The 26,625-nt window shown below is 44.9% G+C and overlaps 1 protein-coding gene across 1 annotated transcript in view; it reads right to left on the bottom strand.

Moving 5' to 3' along the window:
* LOC142741062 (uncharacterized) overlaps nucleotides 1-26,625 on the bottom strand; it is a 62,058-nt gene that overhangs the window by 23,021 nt on the left and 12,412 nt on the right. Inside the window, exon 2 of the mRNA XM_075850453.1 lies at nucleotides 8,640-8,728. Coding sequence (XP_075706568.1) covers nucleotides 8,640-8,728 — 89 coding nt within the window. The remainder of the gene's footprint in view (nucleotides 1-8,639; nucleotides 8,729-26,625) is intronic.

Here is a 26,625-nt window from a genome sequence, read left to right as displayed (position 1 = left end):
AATGTCTGCGGAAAAAGAGGTCCGGGAACCAGCACGGGGCTGGTCAAGGGGGTGTCGCCGGTGAGGGTGGAAAGGATGGCCCCTTATCTAAATGAGTATCCGGATAGGGCGGCAGCTAAGTTGCTTTATGAAGGGTTTAGTGTTGGTTTTGTTATTCCTCCGCCTCCTTATGAGGTTCCGGTTACGCGGAGAAATTTAAAATCGGCTTACTTGCATGCGGAAGTCGTGTCGGAAAAGTTGTTAAAAGAAGTTTCGTTGGGGCGCATGTCGGGGCCATTTGTGGAGTCGCCGGTGAAAGATTTAGTTGTGTCCCCTTTGGGTATTGTCCCTAAACGCGAGCCCGGAAAGTTTCGTTTGATTCAACATTTATCGTATCCCAAAGGTTCGTCGGTAAATGACGGGATTGATCACGAGTTGTGTTCCGTAGTTTATACCTCATTCGATAAGGCGGTGGGGTTAGTGCGGGCTGCGGGTCCGGGGGCGCTGCTAGCAAAAACCGACATCGAGGCGGCGTTCAGGTTGTTGCCGGTGCATCCAGAAAGCCAACGGCTGTTGGGTTGTTTTTGGAATGGGGCCTTTTACGTGGATCGGTGCCTTCCGATGGGGTGTTCTCTTTCTTGTGCATACTTCGAGGCGTTTAGTAGCTTCGTGGAGTGGGTAACGAGGGGAGTATCCGGGGTCGATTCGTTGATCCATTACTTAGATGATTTTTTGTGCGTTGGCCCGGGGGGTTCGCCGGTTTGCGGTAACTTGCTTCATGCCCTGCAGAAGGTGGCGAGGGATTTTGGGATCCCTTTGGCGCCGGAAAAAACGGAGGGCCCGGTAGCGACGATTTGTTTCTTGGGAATCGAAATTGACTCGGTGGCAATGGAGTGTCGGCTCCCGGCGGATAAGCTGGGTTCTTTGAGGCTGGAGGTGCGACGGGCTTGTAGAAGGAAGAAAATGTCGCTGAGGGAGCTTCAGTCGCTGCTGGGGAAGTTGAATTTCGCCTGCCGGATTATGCCGATGGGGAGGGTGTTTGGTAGAAGGTTGGCGGCGGCAACGGCGGGAGTGCGGGCGCCGCATCATTTTGTGAGGCTCAAGGAGGAGCACCGAGCTGATCTTCAGGTTTGGGATGACTTCTTGGGCCAGTACAATGGTCGCTCGCTATGGATGGCCCCAGCGCAGGATACGAGTGATCTGAATATTTTCACGGATGCGGCTGGGGCGGGTGGCTTTGGAGCTTACGGGGGAGGTCCGTGGTGCGCAGGTCAATGGCCGGCTAGCTGGGTGTCCAGTGGATTGACGCGGAATCTGGCCCTGCTCGAGCTGTTTCCCATCGTGGTGGCGGCTACCATTTGGGGGGACAGGCTCAGGGATAAGAAGGTCCGTTTTTACTGCGACAACATGGGGGTGGTGCTTGCCATTAATAACATCACGGCGTCCTCTCCTCCGGTAGTTCAATTGTTGCGACATTTAGTGTTGGTGTGTTTGTCGCTGAACGCGTGGGTGGTGGCGGTGCATGTCCCGGGTGTACGGAATTGTGTTGCTGATGCTCTTTCTCGCTCGCAGTGGGACCGGTTTCGGCAATTGGCCCCGGGAGCGGAACGTCTCGGTTTGGCGTGTCCGGATCATCTATGGGATCTGGTATCGGTCCCGTAGAGCAGCTGTTACAAAGGTCTTTGGCGCGCACGACGTGGAGGGCTTATGCTGCTTGTTGGAGGCAGTGGGAGGAGTGGGTAAGAGAGTTGGGTGATGTTAATACGGATAGAGACAGGTTGGTGGCACTTTTGTATTGGTTAGGGGATGCCTGGGAGGGGGGGTTTTCAGTAGCGAAGGTGAACCGGTTTATATCCGCGGTGGCGTTTGGGCTTAAGTTGCGGGGCTTGCGGGATGTATCGAAGGAATTTCTGGTATCGCAGGCTTTGAAGGGGTTGCGCAGAGGTAGGGTGGAGGCGGATAGTAGAAGGCCGGTGTCGTTTGCTTTGCTGGGCTTGTTGGGCGGTTCATTGGCATCGGTATGTCGTTCTTCAGATGAAATAGATTTGTTTCGGTTGGCTTTCTCGTTGGCGTTCTTCGGAGCATTTAGAATAGGTGAGTTGGTGTCGCCAAGTACTAAACAGGCAGGGGGGCTGAGATCTGGGGAGGTGAGCCTTTTTGCAGATCGGTTGGAGGTATGGTTGCGTAGATCAAAAACTGACCAATTAGGGAAGGGAAAACTGATAGTTTTGTTCGCTCTCCCGGGGTCGGTCATGTGCCCAGTAGAGTGCATGCGGGGTTTTACAAAAAACAGGGGGTCTCCAGATTTGCCTTTGTTACGTCATGTGGACGGGTCGTTCTTGTCCAGGTTTCAGTTTGGAGCTGTTTTTAAAAAATGTTTGACGGCGGTTGGGGTTGCGGCAGGCTCATATTCATCTCATTCCTTCCGGATTGGCGCAGCAACGGAAGCAGGGCGCTGGGGGTTGGATGATGAGGGGGTGAGGCGTATTGGTCGTTGGGAGTCAAAAAGGTTTAAGTCCTATGTCCGCCCCCATATGTTGTAATTTTGTTGTTTATGCTTGCAAATGTTATATGGTGGTGCCTAACTGTGTTTTCCGTTTCAGATTCGCCTCCTTGTCTGGTGTGGTTGATGGGTCATTCGTACGTGCACTGGGGGGCTTTGAGGGCGGACGTCCGCCCGGATGGTCGCCAGTTGCGCATTCCGCGACAGGATGCGGTTGTGCATTGGCTGGGGTTTAGAGGTATGTCGTGGAACAGGGTGTTGGCGGAATTCCAGACATATGTGCGGCTTGATAGGGTTCCGGAGGTTTTAGTGTTGCACGTGGGTGGGAATGACTTAGGAGTCCGCCCTTTTCGTGAGTTGGTGCGGGATATCAAACATGATTTGTTGTGTTTGTGGGTATCTTATCCCAAGTTGGTGGTAGTGTGGTCGGACATAGTCCCAAGGAAGCATTGGCGGTTAGCTAGATCGGTGGAGAGAGTCAATAAGGCTCGGATAAAAGTTAACCGGGCGGTGTCCCGTTTTGTGGCAAAGAACGGGGGCATTTGCGTGAGGCATAGGGATTTGGAGTCAGGATTGGGGAATTTCTGGAGGAGTGACGGGGTTCATCTGACCGAGGTTGGCATTGATATTTGGAGCTTGGCTATAGCAGAAGGCATAGAAAGGGCGGTGGTGGTGTGGAGGAACTCACAGGCTTAAGGTGGTCAAGGCCTGTTTCGCGGTGGCGGGGGGAGTCCTTGAGGCCAGTCAGTACAAAATGGTGGGGGGGTCGCATCGGGGGTATGCGTCCCCCAAAAAAGGTACATGGTTGAAGACTTCATCGGGTGTTATCCCTTTGAAGTGGTCTTCTGGTAGAAGGTATGTCACTTGAAGGCTTCATCGGGTGTTATCCCTTTGAAGTGGACTTCTAGTGGTCGGTATATCACTTGAGGGCTTCAACGGGTGTTATCCCCTTGAAGTGGACTTCTAGTGGTTGGAGCCATCTGCAGAGGTGAACGGTGCTTCCGAGCTGGTTTACGGCTGGAGGTAATTAGTGGTTTGCAGATGGCTAATTCGGTGTGTTCTTGAAAGGAACATCTGAAGGGGCTTCAAGGACTTCCTCTGCTCGGGTTAATGTTAACGTTTAATTGTTATTTATGATTCTGACCCATGTTGGGTCATGTGAATTATTAGGAGGAATTCTCTGGTGGATTCCTAACTAGTTATCCGAATGTTTCGGATTTAAATTGTTTTTATAAAACTGTGAAATTAATAAACGGCTGCTGTGGCCATTTCACATCCAACCTCGGTGTCATGTGTCGTTACTAAATGGGGGTGGGGGATAGTATGGTTTAAGGTTAACACACGACTCTACCTAGGCAGGTCAAGAAGAGGCTGGACGCAGCTGCAGGCTTGAGGGAAGCCGACATGACCGTCCTGGTAGGGAAAGGGTTAATGTTAAGAGGTGAGGGAAAGGTGAAGGAGCTGAAGGAGGGACGGGGAGGAGCTAGGGGGGACGGGGGGGCCGTTACTGCGCTTCCCGCTGTTTCTCGGCATTGAGCCGGAAGCAGCGGGAGGAGTAATACACAAGAAGCAAAGCTCCCACCCTCCCACCCTTGTTTTGTTACTCCTTAGGTCTTCTGTACGTCCGTATATGAGCGTTGTGTTTTATTTTGTGTGTTTATTTAACATGTTTTTCTTTTTTCCGGAGTAGGTTCTGTTGTCATGGCAGCTGGCGGGGGGAGTCCTTGAGGCCAGTCAGTACAAAATGGTGGGGGGGTCGCATCGGGGGTATGCGTCCCCCAAAAAAGGTACATGGTTGAAGACTTCATCGGGTGTTATCCCTTTGAAGTGGTCTTCTGGTAGAAGGTATGTCACTTGAAGGCTTCATCGGGTGTTATCCCTTTGAAGTGGACTTCTAGTGGTCGGTATATCACTTGAGGGCTTCAACGGGTGTTATCCCCTTGAAGTGGACTTCTAGTGGTTGGAGCCATCTGCAGAGGTGAACGGTGCTTCCGAGCTGGTTTACGGCTGGAGGTAATTAGTGGTTTGCAGATGGCTAATTCGGTGTGTTCTTGAAAGGAACATCTGAAGGGGCTTCAAGGACTTCCTCTGCTCGGGTTAATGTTAACGTTTAATTGTTATTTATGATTCTGACCCATGTTGGGTCATGTGAATTATTAGGAGGAATTCTCTGGTGGATTCCTAACTAGTTATCCGAATGTTTCGGATTTAAATTGTTTTTATAAAACTGTGAAATTAATAAACGGCTGCTGTGGCCATTTCACATCCAACCTCGGTGTCATGTGTCGTTACTAAATGGGGGTGGGGGATAGTATGGTTTAAGGTTAACACACGACTCTACCTAGGCAGGTCATGCCTAGGATATCAGCCTGTAAATAGGATACTCTTGGTTTTGTTTGTCTTTTTGCTTAGGCTGTGTTGACACACAGGGTAAACATTACGCTGTTGAACTGACCTACAAATCCACAAGTGTTACATGTAGACTTAGTTGCAGATTTTGACGCGGATACAGCATGCGGAAATCACTTTTGTACATAGATGGAATGCAGATTTTGTCATTGCAATGAATGAAATCACCAGTGAAAATCCATAGCACGTCTAGAATCCGCTGTGGAATTTTAACGCTGTAAGTTTCATTAAAAGCCCATTCACTTATATTGTACTGTAATTTTGTTGGATTCCGCAACCCAAATTCCACCTCAAATACGTGATGTGTAAACCTGCCCTTATACTATCAATACATACCCAGAGCCAAGGTTCAATGACATTAGCATGGCCAGACAAAATCATGAAGTCCAGCCCTTCTGTAGGTCATTTAGGCACAGCAATTTTAAAGAGAATCCATCACTAGTTTATTAATTCACTATCTCCTGACTAATCTAATAGGTGCCATGATGCTGATAACTACATTGTAATTTTTTTTACACTGTAGTGTAAGTAGGGTAACCCTACTTTAACCCTGATCCAACCAACAATAAAATATCATAGTCAGAATCATTGGTGAATAGTCAGTGATTGACAGCCTTTCCTGTATGAGTGTGCACACAGAGATAACTGTCAATCTTTGAGTGAGACCGCCCACTGGACTCCTAAACCTAGAACGAGCAGAGATTTAAAGAGGCTCTGTCACTAGTTTAGTAATGCCCTATCTCCTGACTAATCTAATAGGCGCTGTCACACTGATAATGCTAGTGAAAATTGTGTCCCAAAACATTTATTATTTTAAAAGTTATGAGCTTTTTTTTATAAATATGTAAATGAGTATTCTTTAGACAAGTGGATTTCAACACCAGTGATTCTCCTGAGGTGGAGCTACCTCACAGCCTCTGACGATGTCCTATCAGCATGAAGCTGCTTCATACAGTTTGAGAGACTGAGGCTGGAGGGAAGGGGGATCACTTAAAATAGTCATATCTCGGGCAGCGACCACAGTTCAAGTGGCATATGAAAGAGGAGATTCTAATCTTTCATATAGGTGATTAGACATTGTTCTAATTTTTTTATTTTTTTCACGAGTCAGGAAATATTATAAATTAGATTCTAATTTATAATATTTCCCAGCGCTGGTCACTAGATGGAGAGATTCCCAAAATTGCAGCATTGCATGTGGTAAAGCAACCACATTGCTTTATGCTGCAAAATTTGAGAAAACTCACTTGCTCTAGTGAGCTCTCAGAACCCCCCCTCCTTTATCCTGGCTAGTGCCGGGAGAAACGAGGGGATTGAACGGTCAAACCTCCTACTCTGTGTGTCGCCATTTTTTGAGCTAACACACAGTGTAGTAGGTTAACATACAGTAGTAAACACACACTAAAACACGAACATACAAAGAAATAACTTACCTGCTCCTGCCGCCGCCGCTCCCTCTGGTCCGTCCGCTCCGTCTGCTACCGCCACTCCAAGTGCACAAGTCCGGAAGCCGCGACCGGAAGTAGTAATCTTACTGTCCGGCCGCGACTTCCGGTCCACAGGAAAATGGCGCCGGACGTCGCACAGTACAACTTGGACTGTGTGGGAGCGGCGCATGCGCCGTTCCCACACAGACAGCATACAGCATAGTGGATGGAACGGGCCCCGTTCGCAGTCCCTATGGGACTGGGGCTGCCGTACTCCAAGTCTGTATGTGTCGTTAATCGACACATACAGAAATGGGAAAAAAAATGGCAGCCCCCATAGGGAAGAAAAAGTGAAAAAATAAAAAAAAGTAAAACACAAACACACAAATAAATAAAAAAATGTTTAATAACACACTAAAGTAAAATTGATCTAAAAAAAAATGTTTTCGTGACACTGGTCCTTTAAGGGCGTTTTACACAGGACGATTATCGGGCAGACGAGTGTTAATATAACGCTTGTTGCCGATAATTGTGCTGTGTAAACAGAGGAACGATCAGAAGATGAAAAAACGCTCGATCTTCTGCTGGTCGTATTATTTAAAAAAAGTTAAAGATTATCGTTGTCGGCAGCACATCTCCCTGTGTAAACAGGGAGACGTGCTACCGACATGATAATAATGTATGGGGACGAGTGATCGGTGTCCCCATCCATAGCTCCGTGTGACAGGAGCAAGCGAGCGCCAATCAACGATGTCTTGTTGATCGGCGCTCGCTGCACCAGCCGAGTGTCGGCCGGTGTAAAAGGTCCTTTACACTATAAGATCACACTGTGTTGCTGGGCAGGGAAGGGGGAGAAACAGTATGCTGATTGGTCAGCGTCAGGCTATGTTCACACGGAGTATTTTGGGGGAGGAATATCTGCCTCAAAATTCAGTTTGGAACTTTGAGGCAGATATTCTTCTCCCTGCACGCCGATTTTCGCGGCAATTATCGCGCCGTTTTTCGCCCGCGGCCATTGAGCTCCGTGGGCATAAAACAGCGAGAAATACGCTTTCTCTTGCCTCCCATTGAAGTCAATGGGAGGTCGGAGGCGGAAGCGCCCGAAGATAGGGCATGTCGCTTCTTTTTCCCGCGAGGCAGTTTTACTGCTCGCGGGAAAAAGACGCCGACGCCTCCCATTGAAATCAATGAGAGGCGTTCTCGGGCCGTTTCTGCCGAGTTTTGCAACGCGGTTTCCGCGTCAAAAAACTCGGCAAAATACCCCGTGTGAACATAGCCTTATACAGAAAACATAACACCGCCCAGAGTGACTAGAAAGAGTCACCTCCTATTTGGCGATTAGAGCCACATTACCATATTTACAAAAATGCACATAACTTTGCAAATAATAAATGTTTTTTTTTAAAACAAATCCCACTGTATTTATCAGCATCATAGCGCCTATTAGATTAGTTAGGAGATAGGGAATTAATAAACTGGTGACAGTCTCTTTAATTAATAAAATACAAGTTATACTGACATTTTACCCACAAATCTATATATCAATCTGCTCAGCTTCACCTGCTCTATAACATACTGTCCACAGATTGGACTGTATTTTCAAAGTGACAGGATCCCTTTAAACAAAGTAATAATAATATTGCAGCCAGGAAGATTTGCATATTTTGATGATTTTGTACATCCTTCTCCAGACATGCTTACCTTGATGTCCCTATTTGTATTTTTTAACAGGGGAAACAGTCAATCACAAGTATCAGAAGCGTCAAACATTAGGGGTGCGTCCCACGTAGAAGTCCGCATATGGTTGCAGCCCAACTCACTTGCAGTGGCCAATGGACGCACGTTTCTGCAAAATAGTGTGTTTATTGGCCACTGCATGCGGGCATGGTTCCGGCTGCCGCTACGTTGGACCGTACCCTCAAAATGCCTGGTTCCCCCATTACCATACCAATCTGGTTTCTCCAAACATTCATCTTTATTTATATAAGTTTTGGTAGATATGTACTTGCCAAACAAAGCTTGGAACACTTACTTTAGGGGAAACCATAGATTCTGACAAATAGAATCCAACCTCTCTTATTTTTCCCATTGTGCAAGGGTTTGGCAGCCCCATATATTAAATAAACCAGTATTCCCCAACCTGTGGCTTCCCAGCTCTTGGAAAATTACCATTGATGGGAGCTGTAGTTTTGTAACAACTGGAGAGCTACAACTTTGGGGAACACTGATATAGACTTTTCAAAGATTACGACACATTCACAACACATTACATGCGGCTCTAAAATATGCTAAAAATACAGATGTAGATGCAGGTCTCTTACCGAGTTTGATGAAACTGAAGAAAGGATCTGCAGACTGGCCACCTCTCTCCGGCAGACAAATAAACCCAAGCACTAATACTTTAGATAACCTGCAAAACCAGGTAAATTTCCATGTCAATAGCAGGCATGTGAGACCTGCCCCCAAACCCAGCTTTTTGCACATTGCAGGGTCATAGCACTGGTGTGAAATCAAATGGCAATTTAAAACAAATAAATCCTAATTTTACATATTTTCTCGCTGTACAATTATATATAGAGTATGGCTATATTCACACGTGCATATTTGTTACAGGAATTACTGCCATGTGACTCGTGTAGTTGGCTGGGCAATTAATGGAAAAATAATAGAAAACGAAATTCAGCACAATTAATCGACGTCATCTTGCGAGTTTTGGTGTAATAATTTTTGGGCGGCTTAAACTGTATCTGCATCTTCAGGACGCAGATACAGTTGACTCTAATGGTAGATCAGGGGACCGAAAGGGAGCTCAAGAGGGATCTCCTCTACTCGTCATTGAAATGGGGTTAGGTGAGTATGTATATAATTATTTATAATTATATCAGGCACTATTGGGGGCAGCTCCCGGGGCATTATACAGCGTGGGGGAAGCTATCGGGGAGTTTATACTGTGTGGGGTGCATATATGGGACCGTTATGGGGGCATTATACTGTGTGACGGCAGCTATAAGGGCATTATACTGTGTGGAAGTCAGTTATAGGGGCATTATACTATGTAGAGGCAGTTATGGGGGGCATTATACTTTGTGGAGGAAAGTTATGGGGGGCATTATACTATGTGGAGGACAGTTATGGGGGCATTATACTGTGTGGTGGCAGCTATGAGGGGCATTATACTCTGTGGGGGCATTATACTCTGTAGAGGGCAGATATAGGGGCATTATACTGTGTGGAGGCAGTTATAGGGGCATTATAATGTGTGGAGGCAGTTATAGGGGCATTATACTGTGTGGGGAGAACTATGGGGGCAATATACTGTGTGGGGGCAGTGTCAATGGGTTTATTATATACAGTAGTATACACCAGGCTCAAGGGATAAATATGAATTCAATGGCGTGGCATGCAGATAGGGGGCATGGCATGAAAAAGGGGTGTGGTCGACATAATTGTTCAATAATCATAATTGAGGTTACATGTTCGATTTAATAGCGATTTTAATTGCCCAGCCCTACACGTGTGTACAATGGTTTTTATTAAAAAACAAAATTAATTAAATAGGTTCTCTGCTTTAGATAATCCTTACTTGTTAGAAATATCCCTTGAAAATAAGGTGATCACAAAAAGTGTCTCCCTGCTGGGACCTCCAGCAAACAATTTTAATCTATGGGGAACCAAATCAAAAAATGTTTAACTTCCCTGCAGCGCCACCGCACAATATCAATGGGTTGTCGTTCAAAACACGACAGGTCCTCCAGATCTAGAGACACCCTTTGTAACCGCTTTCCATTCTGGCCAAGAGATGAGGATCCTGAACAGGGGACCCTCCACTATTAATTTAGAATTCCTAATAGGATATATAAAAATGGGCTTCCTAAGCTAGACAACCCCTTTAGCACTCATAATTTGACAAACATAATAAAAAATGTGAAGGATTTTGTTTGTTTAAACGCAACCGTTATAGTACCATGGATGCAGGAGAATACAAGAAGGAGAGGAGACCCTATGAAAAAGATAAAAATTGTACCCCCATTTGGAACTGACTTACACCAGCGTAGAGCAACAGTAGTACAGTACATAATACTGTATCAGGTTCTCAATTCGGAAAGCCAAAAATGGTATGATAAAGCGACTACTCACATTTCAGTAGCACATCTGGATAAATATCCACCTTTTTTAATTTTTCTTGAGTTTCAAATCCAAGCACATTGGAATGCAAGTGAGGAGAGAGCCGAGTTCTCTCCCATGATCACACCTCATCCTCCACCATCACAACCTAAACACCTTGGACTTGTTCGCCTTTAATCTCTTCAGAGGTTCTTACCACCCATTAAAAAAAAGTCAGGTAGCCATACAGGGCTGTCCCCATTATGTCCAGGGACCATATAGCAGGTGCATGTACATACATCCCTGCAAAGTTGTAATAGAGGTAGAAAGTCATGTGGATGTAGTTTTGAGAACTTTTAGCTGTCTATTTTTATAGTTCACCATGCACTGCGTGCAGAAACACAGGGGACATTCATCAAAAAAGAACTACACTATACAAAAGAGTGGTTTCATTTGATGCAAACTGCACCAAGGTTATCAAGATGGTACGTGCTGTAGTATAGTACACTTCGTGCTACTCATGTCATTATAGACATAATTAGGTGTTCTGCACGTCTCGTGTCCAGGAGACCTTACACCTCCTTATGTATGGAAGTATTTTTTCACCAAAAAATTATCTTAACCACTTGCAGACTGCCGAACATCTTAATACATCTGGCTGGTCTGCATATAACTCTGCAGAGACGTTTCTGAATGTTTTTGCAGAGTCTGCAGCTGAATGGAAATCTTTTACCTGTAGGAGAGGAGAGCATACTGCCCATACAGAAGGTAGAGCCCCTATTGGACAAACTATCAGCAGATGTAGCTTCCAGTACTATCAGTAGTATGACAACCAATTATATACCTCTTCCCGTGATATCACTTCCACTCTAAGGGCGGACTCACACGAACGTGAATTGCGTCCGCGCAGGCCGCGTGGTTTTCACGCGGCACGCATGGACCAATAGAAGTCTATGGGGCAGTACAGACAGTCCGTGCTTTTTGCGCAGCATTTTTCCGCTGCGTAAAAAGCGCGTCACGTTCAATATCTCCGCGTATTTCGCGCATCATGCACCCATTGAAGTCAATGAGTGCGTGAAAGCCTGTTTCGTGCAACAGCTGTCAAAAGGATGAATGTAAACAGAAAAGCACCACGTGCTTTTCTGTTTACAAACATCCAAATGGCGTGTCATAATGATGGCGGCTGCGCGAAAAGCACGCAGCCGCGCATCATGTGATGCTTCCTCACGGAGCAGGTAAGTGGCTTTTGCGCAGGCAAAACGCCGCGTGTTTTGCGTGCGCAAAAACGCCACGGTCATCTGAATCAGCCCTAATACAAAACATTTGTGGTTGTCTGTCCGCTGTCATCTCGCTATGTGAAACTGAATCTTTCTAAAACTGAGCTCCTTTGGTTCCCACCATCTAGTAACCTCCCTAAACCTGATGTCTCCATCTCTGTGTGGGGCACTACCATCACTCCTAAGCAGCACACCCGCTGTCTCGGGGTTATTTTTTACTCTGATCTTTCCTTTACTCTCACATTCAAGCACTTACACGCTCCTTTCATTTTCACCTCAAAAACATCTCCATAATCCTCCCTTTTCTTACTGAGAAAACAGCCAAGACTCTCATTGTTGCTCTGATTCACTCTCGTCTTGACTACTGTAACTCATTATTAGTCGGTGTTCCCCTCACTAAACTCTTCCCTCTCCAATCTATCCGTAATTCAGCAGCCAGGCTCATCTTTATGACCAACCGCTACACCAACGCCTCTACCCATTGCCAGTCACTGCACTGGTTGCCCATTCCCTTTAGAATCATTTGGGAATTTGTTACTCTCACCCACAAAGCTCTCCACAGTGCTGCACCTCCTTACATCTCCTGCCTCATCTCTGTCTACCTCCCTACCCGTGCTCTTCATTCTGCCAACGTTCGTAGATTAACATCCACCATAATCCGAACCTCCCACTCTCTTCTCCAAGATTTTTCTCGTGCTGCACCCGTCCTCTGGAATGTGCTCCCCAAATCAGATTAATTCCCAACATCCATAGTTTTAAACATGCCCTGAAACACATATTTTTAGACCGGTCTATAACATTCCCTAATCTGACTCCTTTCCCTGGCCCCCCCTTTTACATTAGTCATGAGAACTTGACCACTTCATTCCGCAATATCCCCCACACTCCTTGCACCCTAATGCACTTCATGTCCGTCATACACAGATACTGGCTGGTGACCGGCTCATGCAGCTTTATGTGTACAACCCCATACGTATAAAAAAAATAGCTGGGACATTGTACTTGAGTACTTTTTACATTTTGTGTCACCCCTATTTCCTCATAGATCATAAGCTCTTGGGAGCAGGGTCCTCACTCCGCTTGTTTTAATTGTAAATTAGTTTTGTCACTATGTAATGTCTGATATTGTCTGTACAGGTTACCTCTGAATTGTAAAGTACTGCAGAATATTTTGCACTATATATATATATATATATATATATATATATAAAGATTATTATTATTATTAAAGATTATTGGAGACGGTTTATTACCATCCCCGTCTTCCTGATCGCTGTATACATGGCGCTCAAAGATTTCTGTGTACACGGTTTAGCATGCAGCCATTCCTGCTTCACTCACAGTGATCACATAATCACCGGGACCTGGGAAGCTGCAGGAGCTGCTGGGTCTTAGCAGACCCAGAACAGTCTGCAGTGAGTAAAACAAGTCTTTAAGGAATGTAATATTTTACATTTTACTTTTGGAATAAATCTCGAAGGTCATCTCTAAAAGGGGGAGGTCTTATGAGTGATGTATTAAAACATATAGTAAATCTGACCAGGTAAATCTCCCTGAATGTAGTTGATAATCAGGATGTCCTCTTCCAGAGACATGATTAAATTAGTTTGCATACCAACACAAAGACCAAATGTGTCTCTACGGGGTTCCCAGCTCATCTAGGTGCTAACAAAGTCAATGCTTTGGAAGCCAGACGACACGACTCCAGTACACACATATCTATGGAAATGTCTGTATAGGACAAAGGAAATATAATCCTTCAAAGCCACCCCTGTCATAATTCATATTTTATATCATCCAGCTAGATATATATGATTCAGGAACTCTGGTCTCAAGTGCCAGGATTCTCCGCCTTGAGAAGCCACAGATATAAATGTTGGTTTAAATTATTAATATTTCATTTTCATGTTTGGTATGCCCAGGCTGGTGAAAATTTGCTTGCGAACCTGTCAGACATAGTGTCTCCAAGGAGATTCATATAAGGAGTTATGACAGATTAGAACTGTGTCCAGCAACTTTCCCTTTTTCACAGGTAATTAGCCATCCTCCTCTCACCTGACCAGGAAGATGGTCTTGTTGGATCCTTTAAAAATGCCATGTCAAGACATAGGCTTTATTGACACGACCGGGTGTTTTTCAAGGCCAATTTCCTCCCATACGGGACCCATTTTCACGGATTCCTCATAGACTTGAGGCTGTTGAGGGATCCGGGAAACCAGGCAAAAATAGGACATGTCCTTTTTTTCCCCAGCCATTCACACAGTCCATTAAAAAAACACGGCCGTGTGAATAGCCCCATAGACAGACAATGATTTTAATGCAGCCGTGTTAAAAAACGGCCATCACCCGGCCGATTATCCCTGTCATGTGCTTAAAGAGGCTCTGTCACCACATTATAAGTGGCATATCTTGTACATGATGTGATCGGAGCTGTAATGTAGATTACAGCAGTGTTTTTTATTTAGAAAAACGATCACTTTTGACGGAGTTATGACCTATATTAACTTTATGCTAATGAGTTTCTTAATGGACAAATGGGCGTGTTTTACTTTTTGACCAAGTGGGCGTTGTGGAGAGAAGTGTATGATGCTGACCAATCAGCGTCATACACTTCTCTCCATTCATTTATACAACACATAGCGATATAGTTATATCGTTATGTGCTGCCACATATACACACTATAACATTACTGCAGTGTCATGACAATGAATATACATTACCTCCAGCCAGGACGGGATGTGTTTTCAGAATCCTGACCACTTCTCTGTGATTTACAGCACAGCGAGATCTCGCTGTAAATGACAGCTTACAGCGTAATATCGCGAGACTACGCCTGCTATGCTGTAAATCACAGAGAAGTGCAGAGAAGTGGTCAGGATTCTGAATACACATCCCGTCCTGGCTGGAGGTAATGTATATTCATTGTCATGACACTGCAGTAATGTTATAGTGTGTTTATGTGGCAGCACAAAGTCATTAGCATAAAGCTAATATAGGTCATAACTTCGTCAAAAGTGATCGTTTTTTAAAATAAAAAACACTGCTGTAATCTACATTACAGCGCCGATCACATCATGTACAATATAGGGCACTTATAATGTGGTGACAGCGCGTCTTTAAGGCCATACACAGTGTCAGACCACAGGAGATGCAATCACATTGCAGTTCTGTCCAAATTCAAGCTGTTCTCCTCAACGGGATTTCTCACCGATCAAATTAGTAAGAGGTCTGTTATTCATTACTTTAATCCTTTTTATTTTTATAACTGTTTTGCTTATATGTATGTCATGTTTATTATACTATTTTTGTAACCTTTTAAAGCACTGTACTTTCATCTATTAAACTTTAAATTTAATAAGTTTGTTCCTCGCTTCTCTAAACCTACCCACAACCTGGAAGAGGAAAAGCATAACCTGTTTAATGCTATTCAGATTCGTTGTATGGCTGTATGAACTTGTGCATTACCAGGAGTAGGCCCTTGTCAGCTTAATACAGCAAGTGGTGGCAGTGGTTTGTGTAGACTGGTTTTGGGGTGCGCTTGACTCATTGTTAGCCTGTTGCGATACGCATGTGTAAAAGTGAGAATTTTTTCTAAAGCAAATTACCCCTATACAACGGCATCCAACTCACGTGTGCAGTGAGTGGTGCTTGTGACACAGTGTATGTCAGGAGGCTTTTTTTTTCTCTTGTAACTTGGGCTAATATGTCAACCTCGGTGATCTAATCGCTTTGCTGTTGTAAACATATATGATAGCTTTCCTATCAGTACCTGAGCCCTTAAAAACACTAATAACCTTTCCCCTTAATGGCCAGTGTGATCTTTGCACTTTGACTTTAACATCTTGATTGCTTATATTTGTTAGGATCACTTGAAATAGTGCAACTTAAGCAGACCTATTGATGCACACAAAAGCTGTGTTCACATCAGCGTTCCCTTCCGCTGAGGGGTTCCGTCTGAGGTTTCCGTCGGGTTAACCCCTCAACAGAAAGGCAATAGAAGTGGACAATAAATGGTGTATCCAGCACTCTGTATAAAAAAAATATATGGCTTTATTCGGTCATTTTAAAATAGAATGCTTAAAATAAAAATCCTGGGACCACGCTTACACGTTTCAGACCGCTAGGGTCCTTAGTCAAGAACAACGGGACCCTGTCACAACGGTGACAGATAGAAACCATTAGCTAGGTTTTCATCACCCCTGATATCAATGGTGAGGGAAACGGAAGCTTAGGTTTCCATTTGCCTTTCCGTTGAGGGGTTTACCAGATGGAAACCTACAACGGAAACCCCTCAATGGAAGGGCAACGGTGATGTGAACAGGCCCTAACAAGAAGCTTCCACATCCTCAGTGATGCTTTAGTTGCTTTTGTATGTTTGAAAAGTCATTATAAATTTGAAGGATATATAAAGCATATAAATTGGAATGCTAGTAATCTTATACATTTAAATCTGTTTTCGTTTTCAGTAGTTACAGTTTGATTTCACATGGAAATGAAATTAGAGCCATTTATATGTATTATGCTACTTACCTTACATTATCCCGGTTTCAACTGTACCTGCGACAACGGGACGCAGATTGTCACAAAGCGGGCAGTTGGTCGAAGGGGAAACACTAAGGGACCATTTGCAAGACAGACTGGGAAAACTAACAACGCTCAGGCAAGAATCAGAAGGCCTGGCGCCTTCTTATAGACAAGGAAATCGTGGCAGTTGATGATGATGACAATTTCCTTTGTGCAGGCCCTTTAAGGCCGGGCACGAGCTTGCGCGCGCACCCTACGGGACACAGCAGACCGGAGCGGAAGTGACGTCTCCAAGGAAGGAGATGGGGGCCAGCGCTCACGGATCCATGGCTGCGGGCATCGGGAGGTGAGTAAACCCGACGGCTGTGGCCATGGATGCTACAGTATCCCCCCTCTTACGCCCCCTCTTCTTGGGGCCAGAGCGGTAGAGGAATTTGTTAATAAGCGCAGGGGCACTGAGGTTCTCTTCTGGCTCCCAGGACCTCTCCTCAGGACCAAACCCTCTCCAGTCCACCAAATAGAAAGTCCTTCCTCCTACCCTCTTGCAGTCCAGGATCTCCCTCACCTCGAATATATCAGAAGAACCACTGGGAGCAACTGTGGAACTAGAAGTCTTGCTGTCGCGGTTCAGGACCACTGGCTTCAGGAGGGACACATGAAAGGAGTTGGGGATTCTGAGGGTAGGAGGCAGCCGCAGCCAGTGCCGCACCTGCCATGAGGCGAGGTGAGCCGACAGCCTCAGGCGGCACCACCTACCCGAAAACGGGGGCCGGCATTTTCAGCCAGGGACGGACTGGACCGGGGGAGGGGCCATTCAGACACACGTAGCAAACGTGCCGCATGATGGGCACGTCTGTAACACTCCTCCTCCTCTCTGACGCTGTACGCAGCACTTGCCGCCAGAGAGGAGCAAGTCTGCAGGAGGAGCGGTCGAGCGACGAGACGCACGAGGTACGTTCCTGCCTTGCTGCGACCGGGACCTGTGAGTATAGTGCAAGGGGGGTCTGGGCATTTTACCGACAGCAAAGGGCTCTATGGGGCTGGAATTATCCACCCCATAGAGCCCTCACATCACTATAATGGAAGGATTAGTGGGGGGGGGGGGGGGTCTGGTCCGAGCATCTGACTTACTGCAGAGGGCTCTATAGGGGGGGGATTGTGCCCCCCCTTTAGAGCAGTCAGTCAGATGCTCAGAACCCCCTAACCTTGCCGTATAGTAACTAGTCAGGGCTCTATGGGGGGATTATTCCCCCCTATAGAGCCCTCTGCTGTCAGTAAAACGCCCAGACCTCCCCTTGCAGTATACTCCTGGCCCCCCAGCGTTGGCCGACCCCTCTTAAATTAGTAGGGGCAGGAAGCTGAGCGCAGTATAAGGGCCTGTTCACATCAGCGTCAGCTTTCCGTTCTGGGGTTCCGTCGGAGGTAACCCCGCAACTGAAAGTCAAACTGAAACCATAGCTTCCGTTTCCTTCACCATTAGCGCAGTCGACTGCGCTATTGATTCAGTCAGAAAAACTGAAACCTGCCGGAATTGTGACGAACGGAAACCAATAGCAATGCTTCCGTCACCATTGTTATCAATGGTGACTGAAACGGAAGCTGTGGTTTCAGTTTGACTTTCCGTTGAGGGGACATATATATATTCGTTGCAGAACATATATATATATTAGTATATAGCGCTGAATCCTGTATCTGTCAGGTCAGCGGGACTGACTGATTCAGTGTTAGCCGGTCCTGCAGGATCGAGCTGTTACCGATCACATCTAAGTTCATAACTTAGATGTGATCGATAATAGGCGACCTAATGGATTCAGGTCCCAGCGCTATATACAGTTGCTCTGTATACAGGATACAAAGCAGCTGTATCTCAAAAAGTAACAATAATTTTAAATAAATTAAAACTTGCACCAATCGCATTGATAAATATCATATATATATATATATATATATATATATATATTATAGAAAATATGTTTTTAAAGGTGTACATAGCCTTTAAACTAACTAAACTTTTATCATGTCATAGTGGCATGTCCGAAGTTTTCATCGGTGGGGGACCGAGCATTGAGGACCCACCGATCGCTAAAACGAAGCAGCAGAAGTGCTCGGGTGAGCGATGTGCCGCTTCATTTATGATCGACTTCCAGCCGAGTTATCGGTGTACGGACTCATAGACTTTCTATTGAGCCTGTACAAACAGAATTGAAGCAGCACACCGCTCACCCGAGCACTTCTGCTGCTTCGTTTTAGCGATTAGTGGGGGGTCTCAGTGTTCGGACCCCACTGATCAAAACTTCTGACATGTGAAAAGTTTTTTAAAAAGTTGTTACACTTTAAAGGGAACCTTTCACCTGGCCACAGATTTGCATTTGAGTGCAGCATGTAATGGTCAGGGCTGCACAAACTCTGGGGCACTTTAAATTTTTTTCCTACCCTCTTTCCTTACTTAGATATCGGTGCCGTAATATTTGGCACTCGATATTTAAATAACCCCATGAACTGCCAGTGGGGCGGTAATTGGCAAGGGGACGTGTAACATCGCTGTGACACTGTCCAATCCGCTACGGACAATGTCAACAGCAAGAGCTGGAGAGAGGAGAGCATGTGCGCGTGCACACGCTCTCACTCTTCAGCTCTCGGCAGGCAAGTACAAGACTGTGTGATCTCTCACGAGAGATCAGTCTTGTTGTCCTTGTCTGCCGAGAGCTAAAGAGTGAGAGTGTGCGTGCGCGCACAGCTCTGATGCCATGAAACAGAAGAAGAATAATTCACACTCTTCTTCTCCTCTTCTGTTCCTTAGTGGTGGCGGAGCTCTTGCTGTAACGCTGTCCGTAGCTGATTGGACAGTGTCACAGCGATGTTACACGCCCCCTTGCCAATTACCTCCCCATTGACAGTTCATGGGGTTATTTAAATATTGGGAGCCAAATATTACAGCACCGATATCTAAATAACGAAGGAGGCTAGGAAAAAAAATATAAAGTGCCCCAGAGTTTGTGCAGCCCTCCCCATTACATGCTGCACTCAGCTGCACATTTATGGGGAGGTGAAAGGTTCTCTTTAAAAGAAAGGCTATTTTTTTGATAGGTTTTATTTTATGGGCCTAATTTTTCGAATTATTTTAATATGTTCCCGAAGGTAACTATTTATTGATATGTTTGTACGTCTGTGGGGGCAGCCATCTTTATTTTTGTTTTTCATACTGCTAATTTTTGTTTTGCAGGTTCCGCTGGACCATATGGACTACGTCGTAGATTCGTTGGACTACTTCGCTGATGTAAGCTTTTTTTCTTAATAAAATGGTTAAAGTGGATTGGGTTGGCAGAGTTGTCATTTCAATAAAATAAATTTCTTTATGTCTCTGTTTTTTAATACTTCATTACCGCCTTAGTAATGACTGCTGTCTGATTGAGAGCATCCATTACTAAGAAGGGGCTTAGTGTTAGCCGTAATAAGGCTATCACTAACCCCTATTATTACCCCGGTACCCACCGCCACCAGGAGTACCGGGAAGAGCTGGGTACGATCCAGCACCCGACCATCTGAAGTGAAGGGTACTGGGGTGGCCGCAGGCTGGTACTATCAGGCTAGGAAGGGACAAAAAACATGGCACTTCCCACCCTGGTGATGCTAGGCGGCTGCTGCTGCTTTATTGTATCTGGCTGGTTATGAAAAATGGAGGGGATCTCACGTAATTTTTTTTTCAATTTATTTTAAAAAAATGATGAGGGGTTCCCCCTCATAAAATAGAGGACCGGGTCTGTTGCCAGATTTGCAAAAAGTCCCCATAAGCAGAGTCAGCAGCGGGTACTTGAGATGTGGTTGACACTGGAAGAGGGACTCTAGGATGTTGACCGTATACAATGTGAAATGGAGTGGAAGTGGTGGACTCACTTGTGTTGTTGTTGTATGAGAACTCGGCCCATGGAAGAAGCTGTACCCAGTTATCGTGCTGTGAAGAGATGAAGTGGCGGAGATAATTCTCCATGATCTGGTTGATCCTCTCAACTTGCCCATTGGACTGGGGGTGATAAGCTGAGGAAAAGTCCAATCCCACAACCAGGAGTTTACAGAGGGCTCTCCAGAACTTTGAAGTAAACTGAACCCCCCGGTTGGACACAATGTGTAGAGGCAAGCCATGCAAGCGAAAGATGTGTAGAATGAAGAGACTCGCCGGACGAGGAGCAGAAGGTATGCCGGTCAGCGGGATAAAATGTGCCATCTTAGAGGACCGGTCCACCACCACCCAGACAGTGTTGCATCCTGCTGAGGGGGGAAGGTCTGTGACAAAATCCATCGCAATGTGCTGCCAGGGGGCATTGGTTACAGGCAGAGGTTGAAGCAGGCTTGGAATGAGTAACTTTGTCAGAGGCACAGACCGTGCAAGCAGAGACAAAGTCCAGAACATCTTTAGGTAGCGTGGGCCACCAGAAGTGACAAGCAATCAGGTCTCGGGTTTTACGGACACCAGCGTGCCCAGCCAGTTTAGAACTGTGTCCCCAGCGGAGAATTCTTCTCCTGTCTGCCAACCGAACAAAAGTCCTCCCAGGAGGGATGTCTCTAACCTGCAGAGGATTAGCAGTGACAATGCAGGATGGGTCTATGATAGTCTGAAGGGACTCCTCTGTGTCTTCCGTCTTAAACGATCTGGACAGGACATCGGTCCTCACATTCCTGGCCGCGGGGCGGTAGTGGAGCACAAACTGGAAACGGGTGAAGAACAGCGACCACCTGGCTTGACGGGGATTCAGTTGTGCAGACTGAAGGTAGGTAAGGTTTTTGTGGTCGGTGAAGATCAGGATGGGTTGAGCAGCGCCCTCTAGAAGATGTCTCCACTCCTCCAGATCCAATTTGATGGCCAGAAGCTCCCGATCTCCAATAGAGTAATTGCGCTCAGCAGAAGAAAAAAGTCTTGAGTAGTAGCCACATACTACTGCCTTTCCTTTGGAGCTCCTCTGGAACAGAAGTGCACCTGCACCAACAGAGGAAGCGTCCACTTCCAGTGAGAACTGCCGAGATACGTCAGGATGCTGGAGGATCGAAGCTGAAGTGAAGGCTTTTTTGGGGCTAATAAATGCGGACTCTGCCTCTGGAGTCCACACCTTGGCGTTTATACCCTTCTTGGTAAGGATGTGAAACCTACAGGGTGTGGGGTTCAATTAACACATAACAATATTTTTAGAAAAAATACAAACTTTATTCACAAAATTTAACAATGTTGATTAAAAGGTGAGTCATGCACAATTTTTCAACCCCAGAAATGGAGGTATTGGAAAAAGTGCTGACATTTTCTCCATGTGCCCGATTTGATAGTTTTTCAGCAATAAAAGATCTTCATATTTTTGGTAGATCCCTAATTTATAAGAAATTCTTCCATAGGCCAGATTTTGACGAAAATTTCACAACTGCTATAGAACAACAAACCCTACATGATCTAGAAGATTTGTTGAAGGAACAAGAATACGATCCCTCAGGTAAAATACCTTCATCTATTAGACCTAAATCGAAACGGTTCCCTGCTATGACTCTATGCCCAGCAGTAGATCTATTTGTGAAATCTGTTAGTTCTGAATTCGCAAAAATGCCTAATAATATCTCATGTGATAATTTGACAAAACTTCAAAGGCAAAGCCTTAATAATTTAAAGAAAATGGATGATGTCATATTTAAAGCGGCCGACAAAGGCGGTAACGTCGTTGTCTGACCGTGTACTATGTATGAAACTGAGGCATATAGACAACTCCATGATAGGAGTTGTTACAAGAAATTGACTTATAACCCTTTATCAGCCTTTAGATGTGAATTACAAAAAATATTGATGAAGACTTTATCGGATAATACCATCACCAAGGAACTGTATGAGGCACTTCTACCTATTGAACCCACTATTCCAACCTTCTACCTACTGCCCAAGGGCCATAAAGATCCAAAAATTCCACCAGGCAGACCAATTATATCAGGTAGGGGAAATTTGATGGAAAAAGCATGTAGATTCATTGACCACAATTTGAAGGGGTTTGTTGAATGCCTGCCATCGTATGTACGTGACACGGCAGACCTTCTGCAGAGGGTGGATGGATTAAGCATGGAGGATGATGTGCTATTGGTGACTTGTGACGTTGAGTCATTGTATACTAGCATTCGCCATACTCATGGACTTAAAGCCGCTGCCTTCTTCTTAAATACAGGGAATATGGAGACGTCTTTTTCCAATTTTGTACTTACCTTACTTGAATTTACCCTCACTCACAACTTCTTCATCTTCAATGGATCCTTCTACCTGCAGCTCCAGGGAACAGCGATGGGGGCTGCATGTGCACCCTCATACGCCAACCTGTTCCTGGGGCTGTGGGAGAGGGATCTATTTCAGGGTGGGCAGGATGTGTCGATGGACAGGGTCATTTTCTGGGCCAGGTACATCGACGACATCCTGCTCATCTGGAAGGGTTCATCGGCATCACTTGTGACCTTTATGAGTAACTTGAATAATAACAATCTCAACATTAAACTTACATATCATTTTGATAAATTTAAAGCAGAGTTTCTGGATGTTAAACTATCCAGGGACCCGAACGGTTTTCTTCAAACCGATGTATTTCGGAAGGTCACTGCGGTTAATTCATTTCTCCATGCTTCTTCCTCTCACCCTAAACAGACAATACGTGCAGTACCAACGGGCCAGTTTTTGAGAATTAGAAGGATCTTACAAATTGATTTCTGGCTCGGGGTTACAGTAGAAGATCTATTAAGAAAGCCTACCATCGTGCTAAATACACCCCAAGAGAGCACCTTCTTTTTCCTAAACCTAAAAACAAGTCCGAATCACAGGTAAGATTTACGACTGATTACCACTCACGCTGATTCCACATGAAGGAAATAATGAAACAATTCTGGCCAATTTTATTAACAGACCCCACAATTGGAAAATATATAACCAAATATCCTAGTATCTCTGCTCGTAGATCACGAAATCTTAAAGATTTCCTGGTCAAAAGCCATTACCAACGCAGAAATTCAAAATTCCCATTTGGTACCAAGGGCCCAAAGTGGGGCTGTAAGGCGTGTGGACATTGCGTCGCATGCCCCAATATTGAGAGAGCGACTTATTTTGTAGACTCAGCAGGCAAGAAAACTTTTACCATTACACACTCCAGCTCGTGCTCTACTAAAGCAGTAATCTATTACGCTACCTGTCCTTGCCCCAAAATATATATTGGCCTAACAACAAGGGAGTTTAAATTTCGGGTCAGAGAACATACGAGGGATATTTTGGGAGCAGCAGAGGTAGATACATTGGAAATTTTAAAACCTATAGCCAGACAATTCAAAGTCCATCATGCATGTGATCCAACGAAATTAAAAGTGAGGCATTGATTGCATCGAACCCAATATCAGAAAGGGTGAAATTTCCAAAAGATTGGCGCAATGCGAATCCAAATGGATTTGGACTCTGGGGACTATGCGCCCTTTTGGGCTCAATGAAAATCTGAATTTTGCTCCATTCCTTTGACCATTGACCTCCAGTGGGCCATTTTTTAATAGTATGTGATATTTCGTTTTATTTGTATTGTCATTTAGTGTTTTTAATGACCTTCATTTTTTCAGTCATACATAGATGGTAGTGATTGTACTACATGGAGATTCTGGAGATGGTAGAGGAGCGGGGATTCTGGACAAGCATACAGAATTTTATTTCATAGCAGTAATATATGGAAAATCCGGAACCCATTTTCTTCACCTTTATCTTTCATTCTTTGGATTTTTGTATTTATGTACACGTGTGTGTTCACGCACATACGGCACATTTTTTGCTGTGTGTGCGTGGATACACGTGTTTGCAATGTGAACACCAATTGTGTATATTGGATTATTTTTGTATTTTCTGCATATTTTTGTACTTATATCACGATATTTATGAAATATTATATATGTATATTATTCTGTATGGAGATTCAGATATTGTATGCATTCCCTTTTTATATGCACATTTAACTTCATATGCATGGATATAATTTTCATTCTGTACTTGGACTAATTAATATGGGACGGTTTATGATATTACACATATGGTTGTACACACATTTTTTTCACTATATTTGTTCATATATGAGCAGGTCTCATATATATCATATACATACACTTATTAGTCACCTTTATTTATTTATTTCATGAACTTACTTAATATATGTACTTTCTCACTAATGGTTTATTCACTTATTTGTTCAGTTCTTCCTCTTTTTCACATTTTTTGCATATAAATACATATTTATTGTCTTACCTATTAATTTATTACTGTTTGTATTTAGTCACAATATACATTTGGTCACACTATCCCATATATGTTCACAGTTCTGACTTATGCTATGATGTTCATTGTAAAATATATGTGCATGGAAAGATCCATCTGTTTAAATATTTCTCCTCATCAACCAGTCAATCGGACTTATCCCTATCTACACTTACCTTATATTCAGGCATGGTGACTGTGCGCTCACACCGGGGGGAGTGGCTGGACTGTGCTGCGGTCCGGGCGTCTGCATCTCGGTGGGCGTGGCTCGACGATGTCAGACGTCGTTGACCCCCGCCCTCCTTGATGACGCTCGGCCGGAGACACGCCTCCGACCTCTCCACACCTGGTGTGTGACGCTTCCATCAGCACACACATGACCGTGGATGGTAATGCCTCCCTGTTATCCGATTGGCTGATTCTTCCTTTTAATGTTGGTCCCCACTGGAGAGATGCCACCCCGGACGAAGGCATTTCCGCCGAAATGCACGTCGGGTCTGGCGTCTCTCTTCTGCAGGACAAATCACATGGGTATGTTATGTCATGTCAGTTCCCATATACTCAGGCACCGTTGTACTCTGCATTCGTCATTAGCAGTTGATATAGTTCATGACTAGCCACTGACATTTAACACTCTGCACTTTGTGCTTCATTTATTTATGCCCATGTATTACATAGTTTTGTCAATATACATTTTCTGCAATGAGTGACGCCTTGTTCATGCTCTGCATGACTCATCTTTTAATCAACATTGTTACATTTTGTGAATAAAGTTTGTATTTTGTCTAAAAATATTGTTATGTGTTAATTAAACCCCACACCCTGTAGGTTTCATGTTCATTGGTAGGGTCAATGCACCAAGGTTACTTGGCTTACATATTGTTCTTGTCTATACATGATTTACATATTGATTTTACATGTATCTTGACAGGATTTTCCTGAATGTACCAATAGGTCTGTATTGCCTTCTTGGTAAGGGTAGAGATGGGAGCCGTCAGAGAGAGAGAAGTTAGGAATAAACTGCCGGTAGAAATTGGCGAATCCCAGGAACCGCTGTATGGCCCTTAAGCCTTGAGGACGTGGCCACTCCAGGACAGCTTTCACTTTCTCAGGATCCATCTTGAGACCTTGAGCCGAAATGATGTAGCCAAGGAAGGGCAGAGAACTCCTCTCAAAGACGCACTTCTCCAGCTTGGCGTATAAATGATTCTCCCTTAATCAAGGTAGAACCTGACGGACATGCTTCCGATGAGTCGTCGGATCTGGGGAGAAAATCAAAATATCATAGAGATAAACAACAACACAGACCTAGAGGAGATTTCGGAAGATATCATTAACAAACTCCTGAAACACTGCGAGAGCGTTACACAGTCCGAAGGGCGTCACTAGTTATTCGTAGTGCCCGTCCCGGGTGTTAAATGCCGTCTTCCATTAATCACCCCGGCAAATCCGGACTAGATTATAAGCCCCCCGCAGGTCTATCTTAGAAAAAATTTTGGCTCCTCGTATGCGATCAAACAGCTCAGATATACGTGGCAACCGGTATTTGTTCTTGACCGTGATCTGGTTGAGACCACGGTAGTCAATGCAAGGTCGAAGAGATCCATCCTTCTTTTAACGAAGAAGAATCCAGCTCCGGCCGGGGAGGAAGATTTTCGTATGAAACCCCTCTCCAGATTCTCCTTGATATAGGCTGACAATGATAGAGACTCAGGCAAGGAGAGAGGATATACTCGACCACGGGGGAGAGAGGCATTAGGAACCAGTTTAATGTGGCATTCATAAGTCCGATGTGGAGGCAGCATCTCAGCCTCCCTTTTGCTGAAAACATCTGCATACTGAGCAAACTGGGGAGGCAATCCCGCCAATGACTGAGGCAGGATGGATCTGCAATAGACAACGACCATGACGCTTGGAGCCCCATTATAGAACCTCTCCAGAATTCCAGTCCAGGACTGGGGCATGTAGTCGAAGCCAAGGCAGGCCCATTAGAACAGGATTGATGGCCTTGGGCAAAACAAGGAAACAAATACTTCAAAATGAAGGACTCCAACCTGGAGCTTCAACAGCTTGGTGTTAGAAATGATGGGATCAGGCAGAGGCAGTCCATTAAC

The sequence above is a fragment of the Rhinoderma darwinii genome, chromosome 2, assembly GCF_050947455.1.
Source record: "Rhinoderma darwinii isolate aRhiDar2 chromosome 2, aRhiDar2.hap1, whole genome shotgun sequence".
In the NCBI taxonomy this organism is placed as follows: domain Eukaryota; kingdom Metazoa; phylum Chordata; class Amphibia; order Anura; family Rhinodermatidae; genus Rhinoderma; species Rhinoderma darwinii.
The sequence above is the reverse complement of the archived record's forward strand: the minus strand, read 5'-3'. Positions and strand labels throughout refer to the sequence as shown.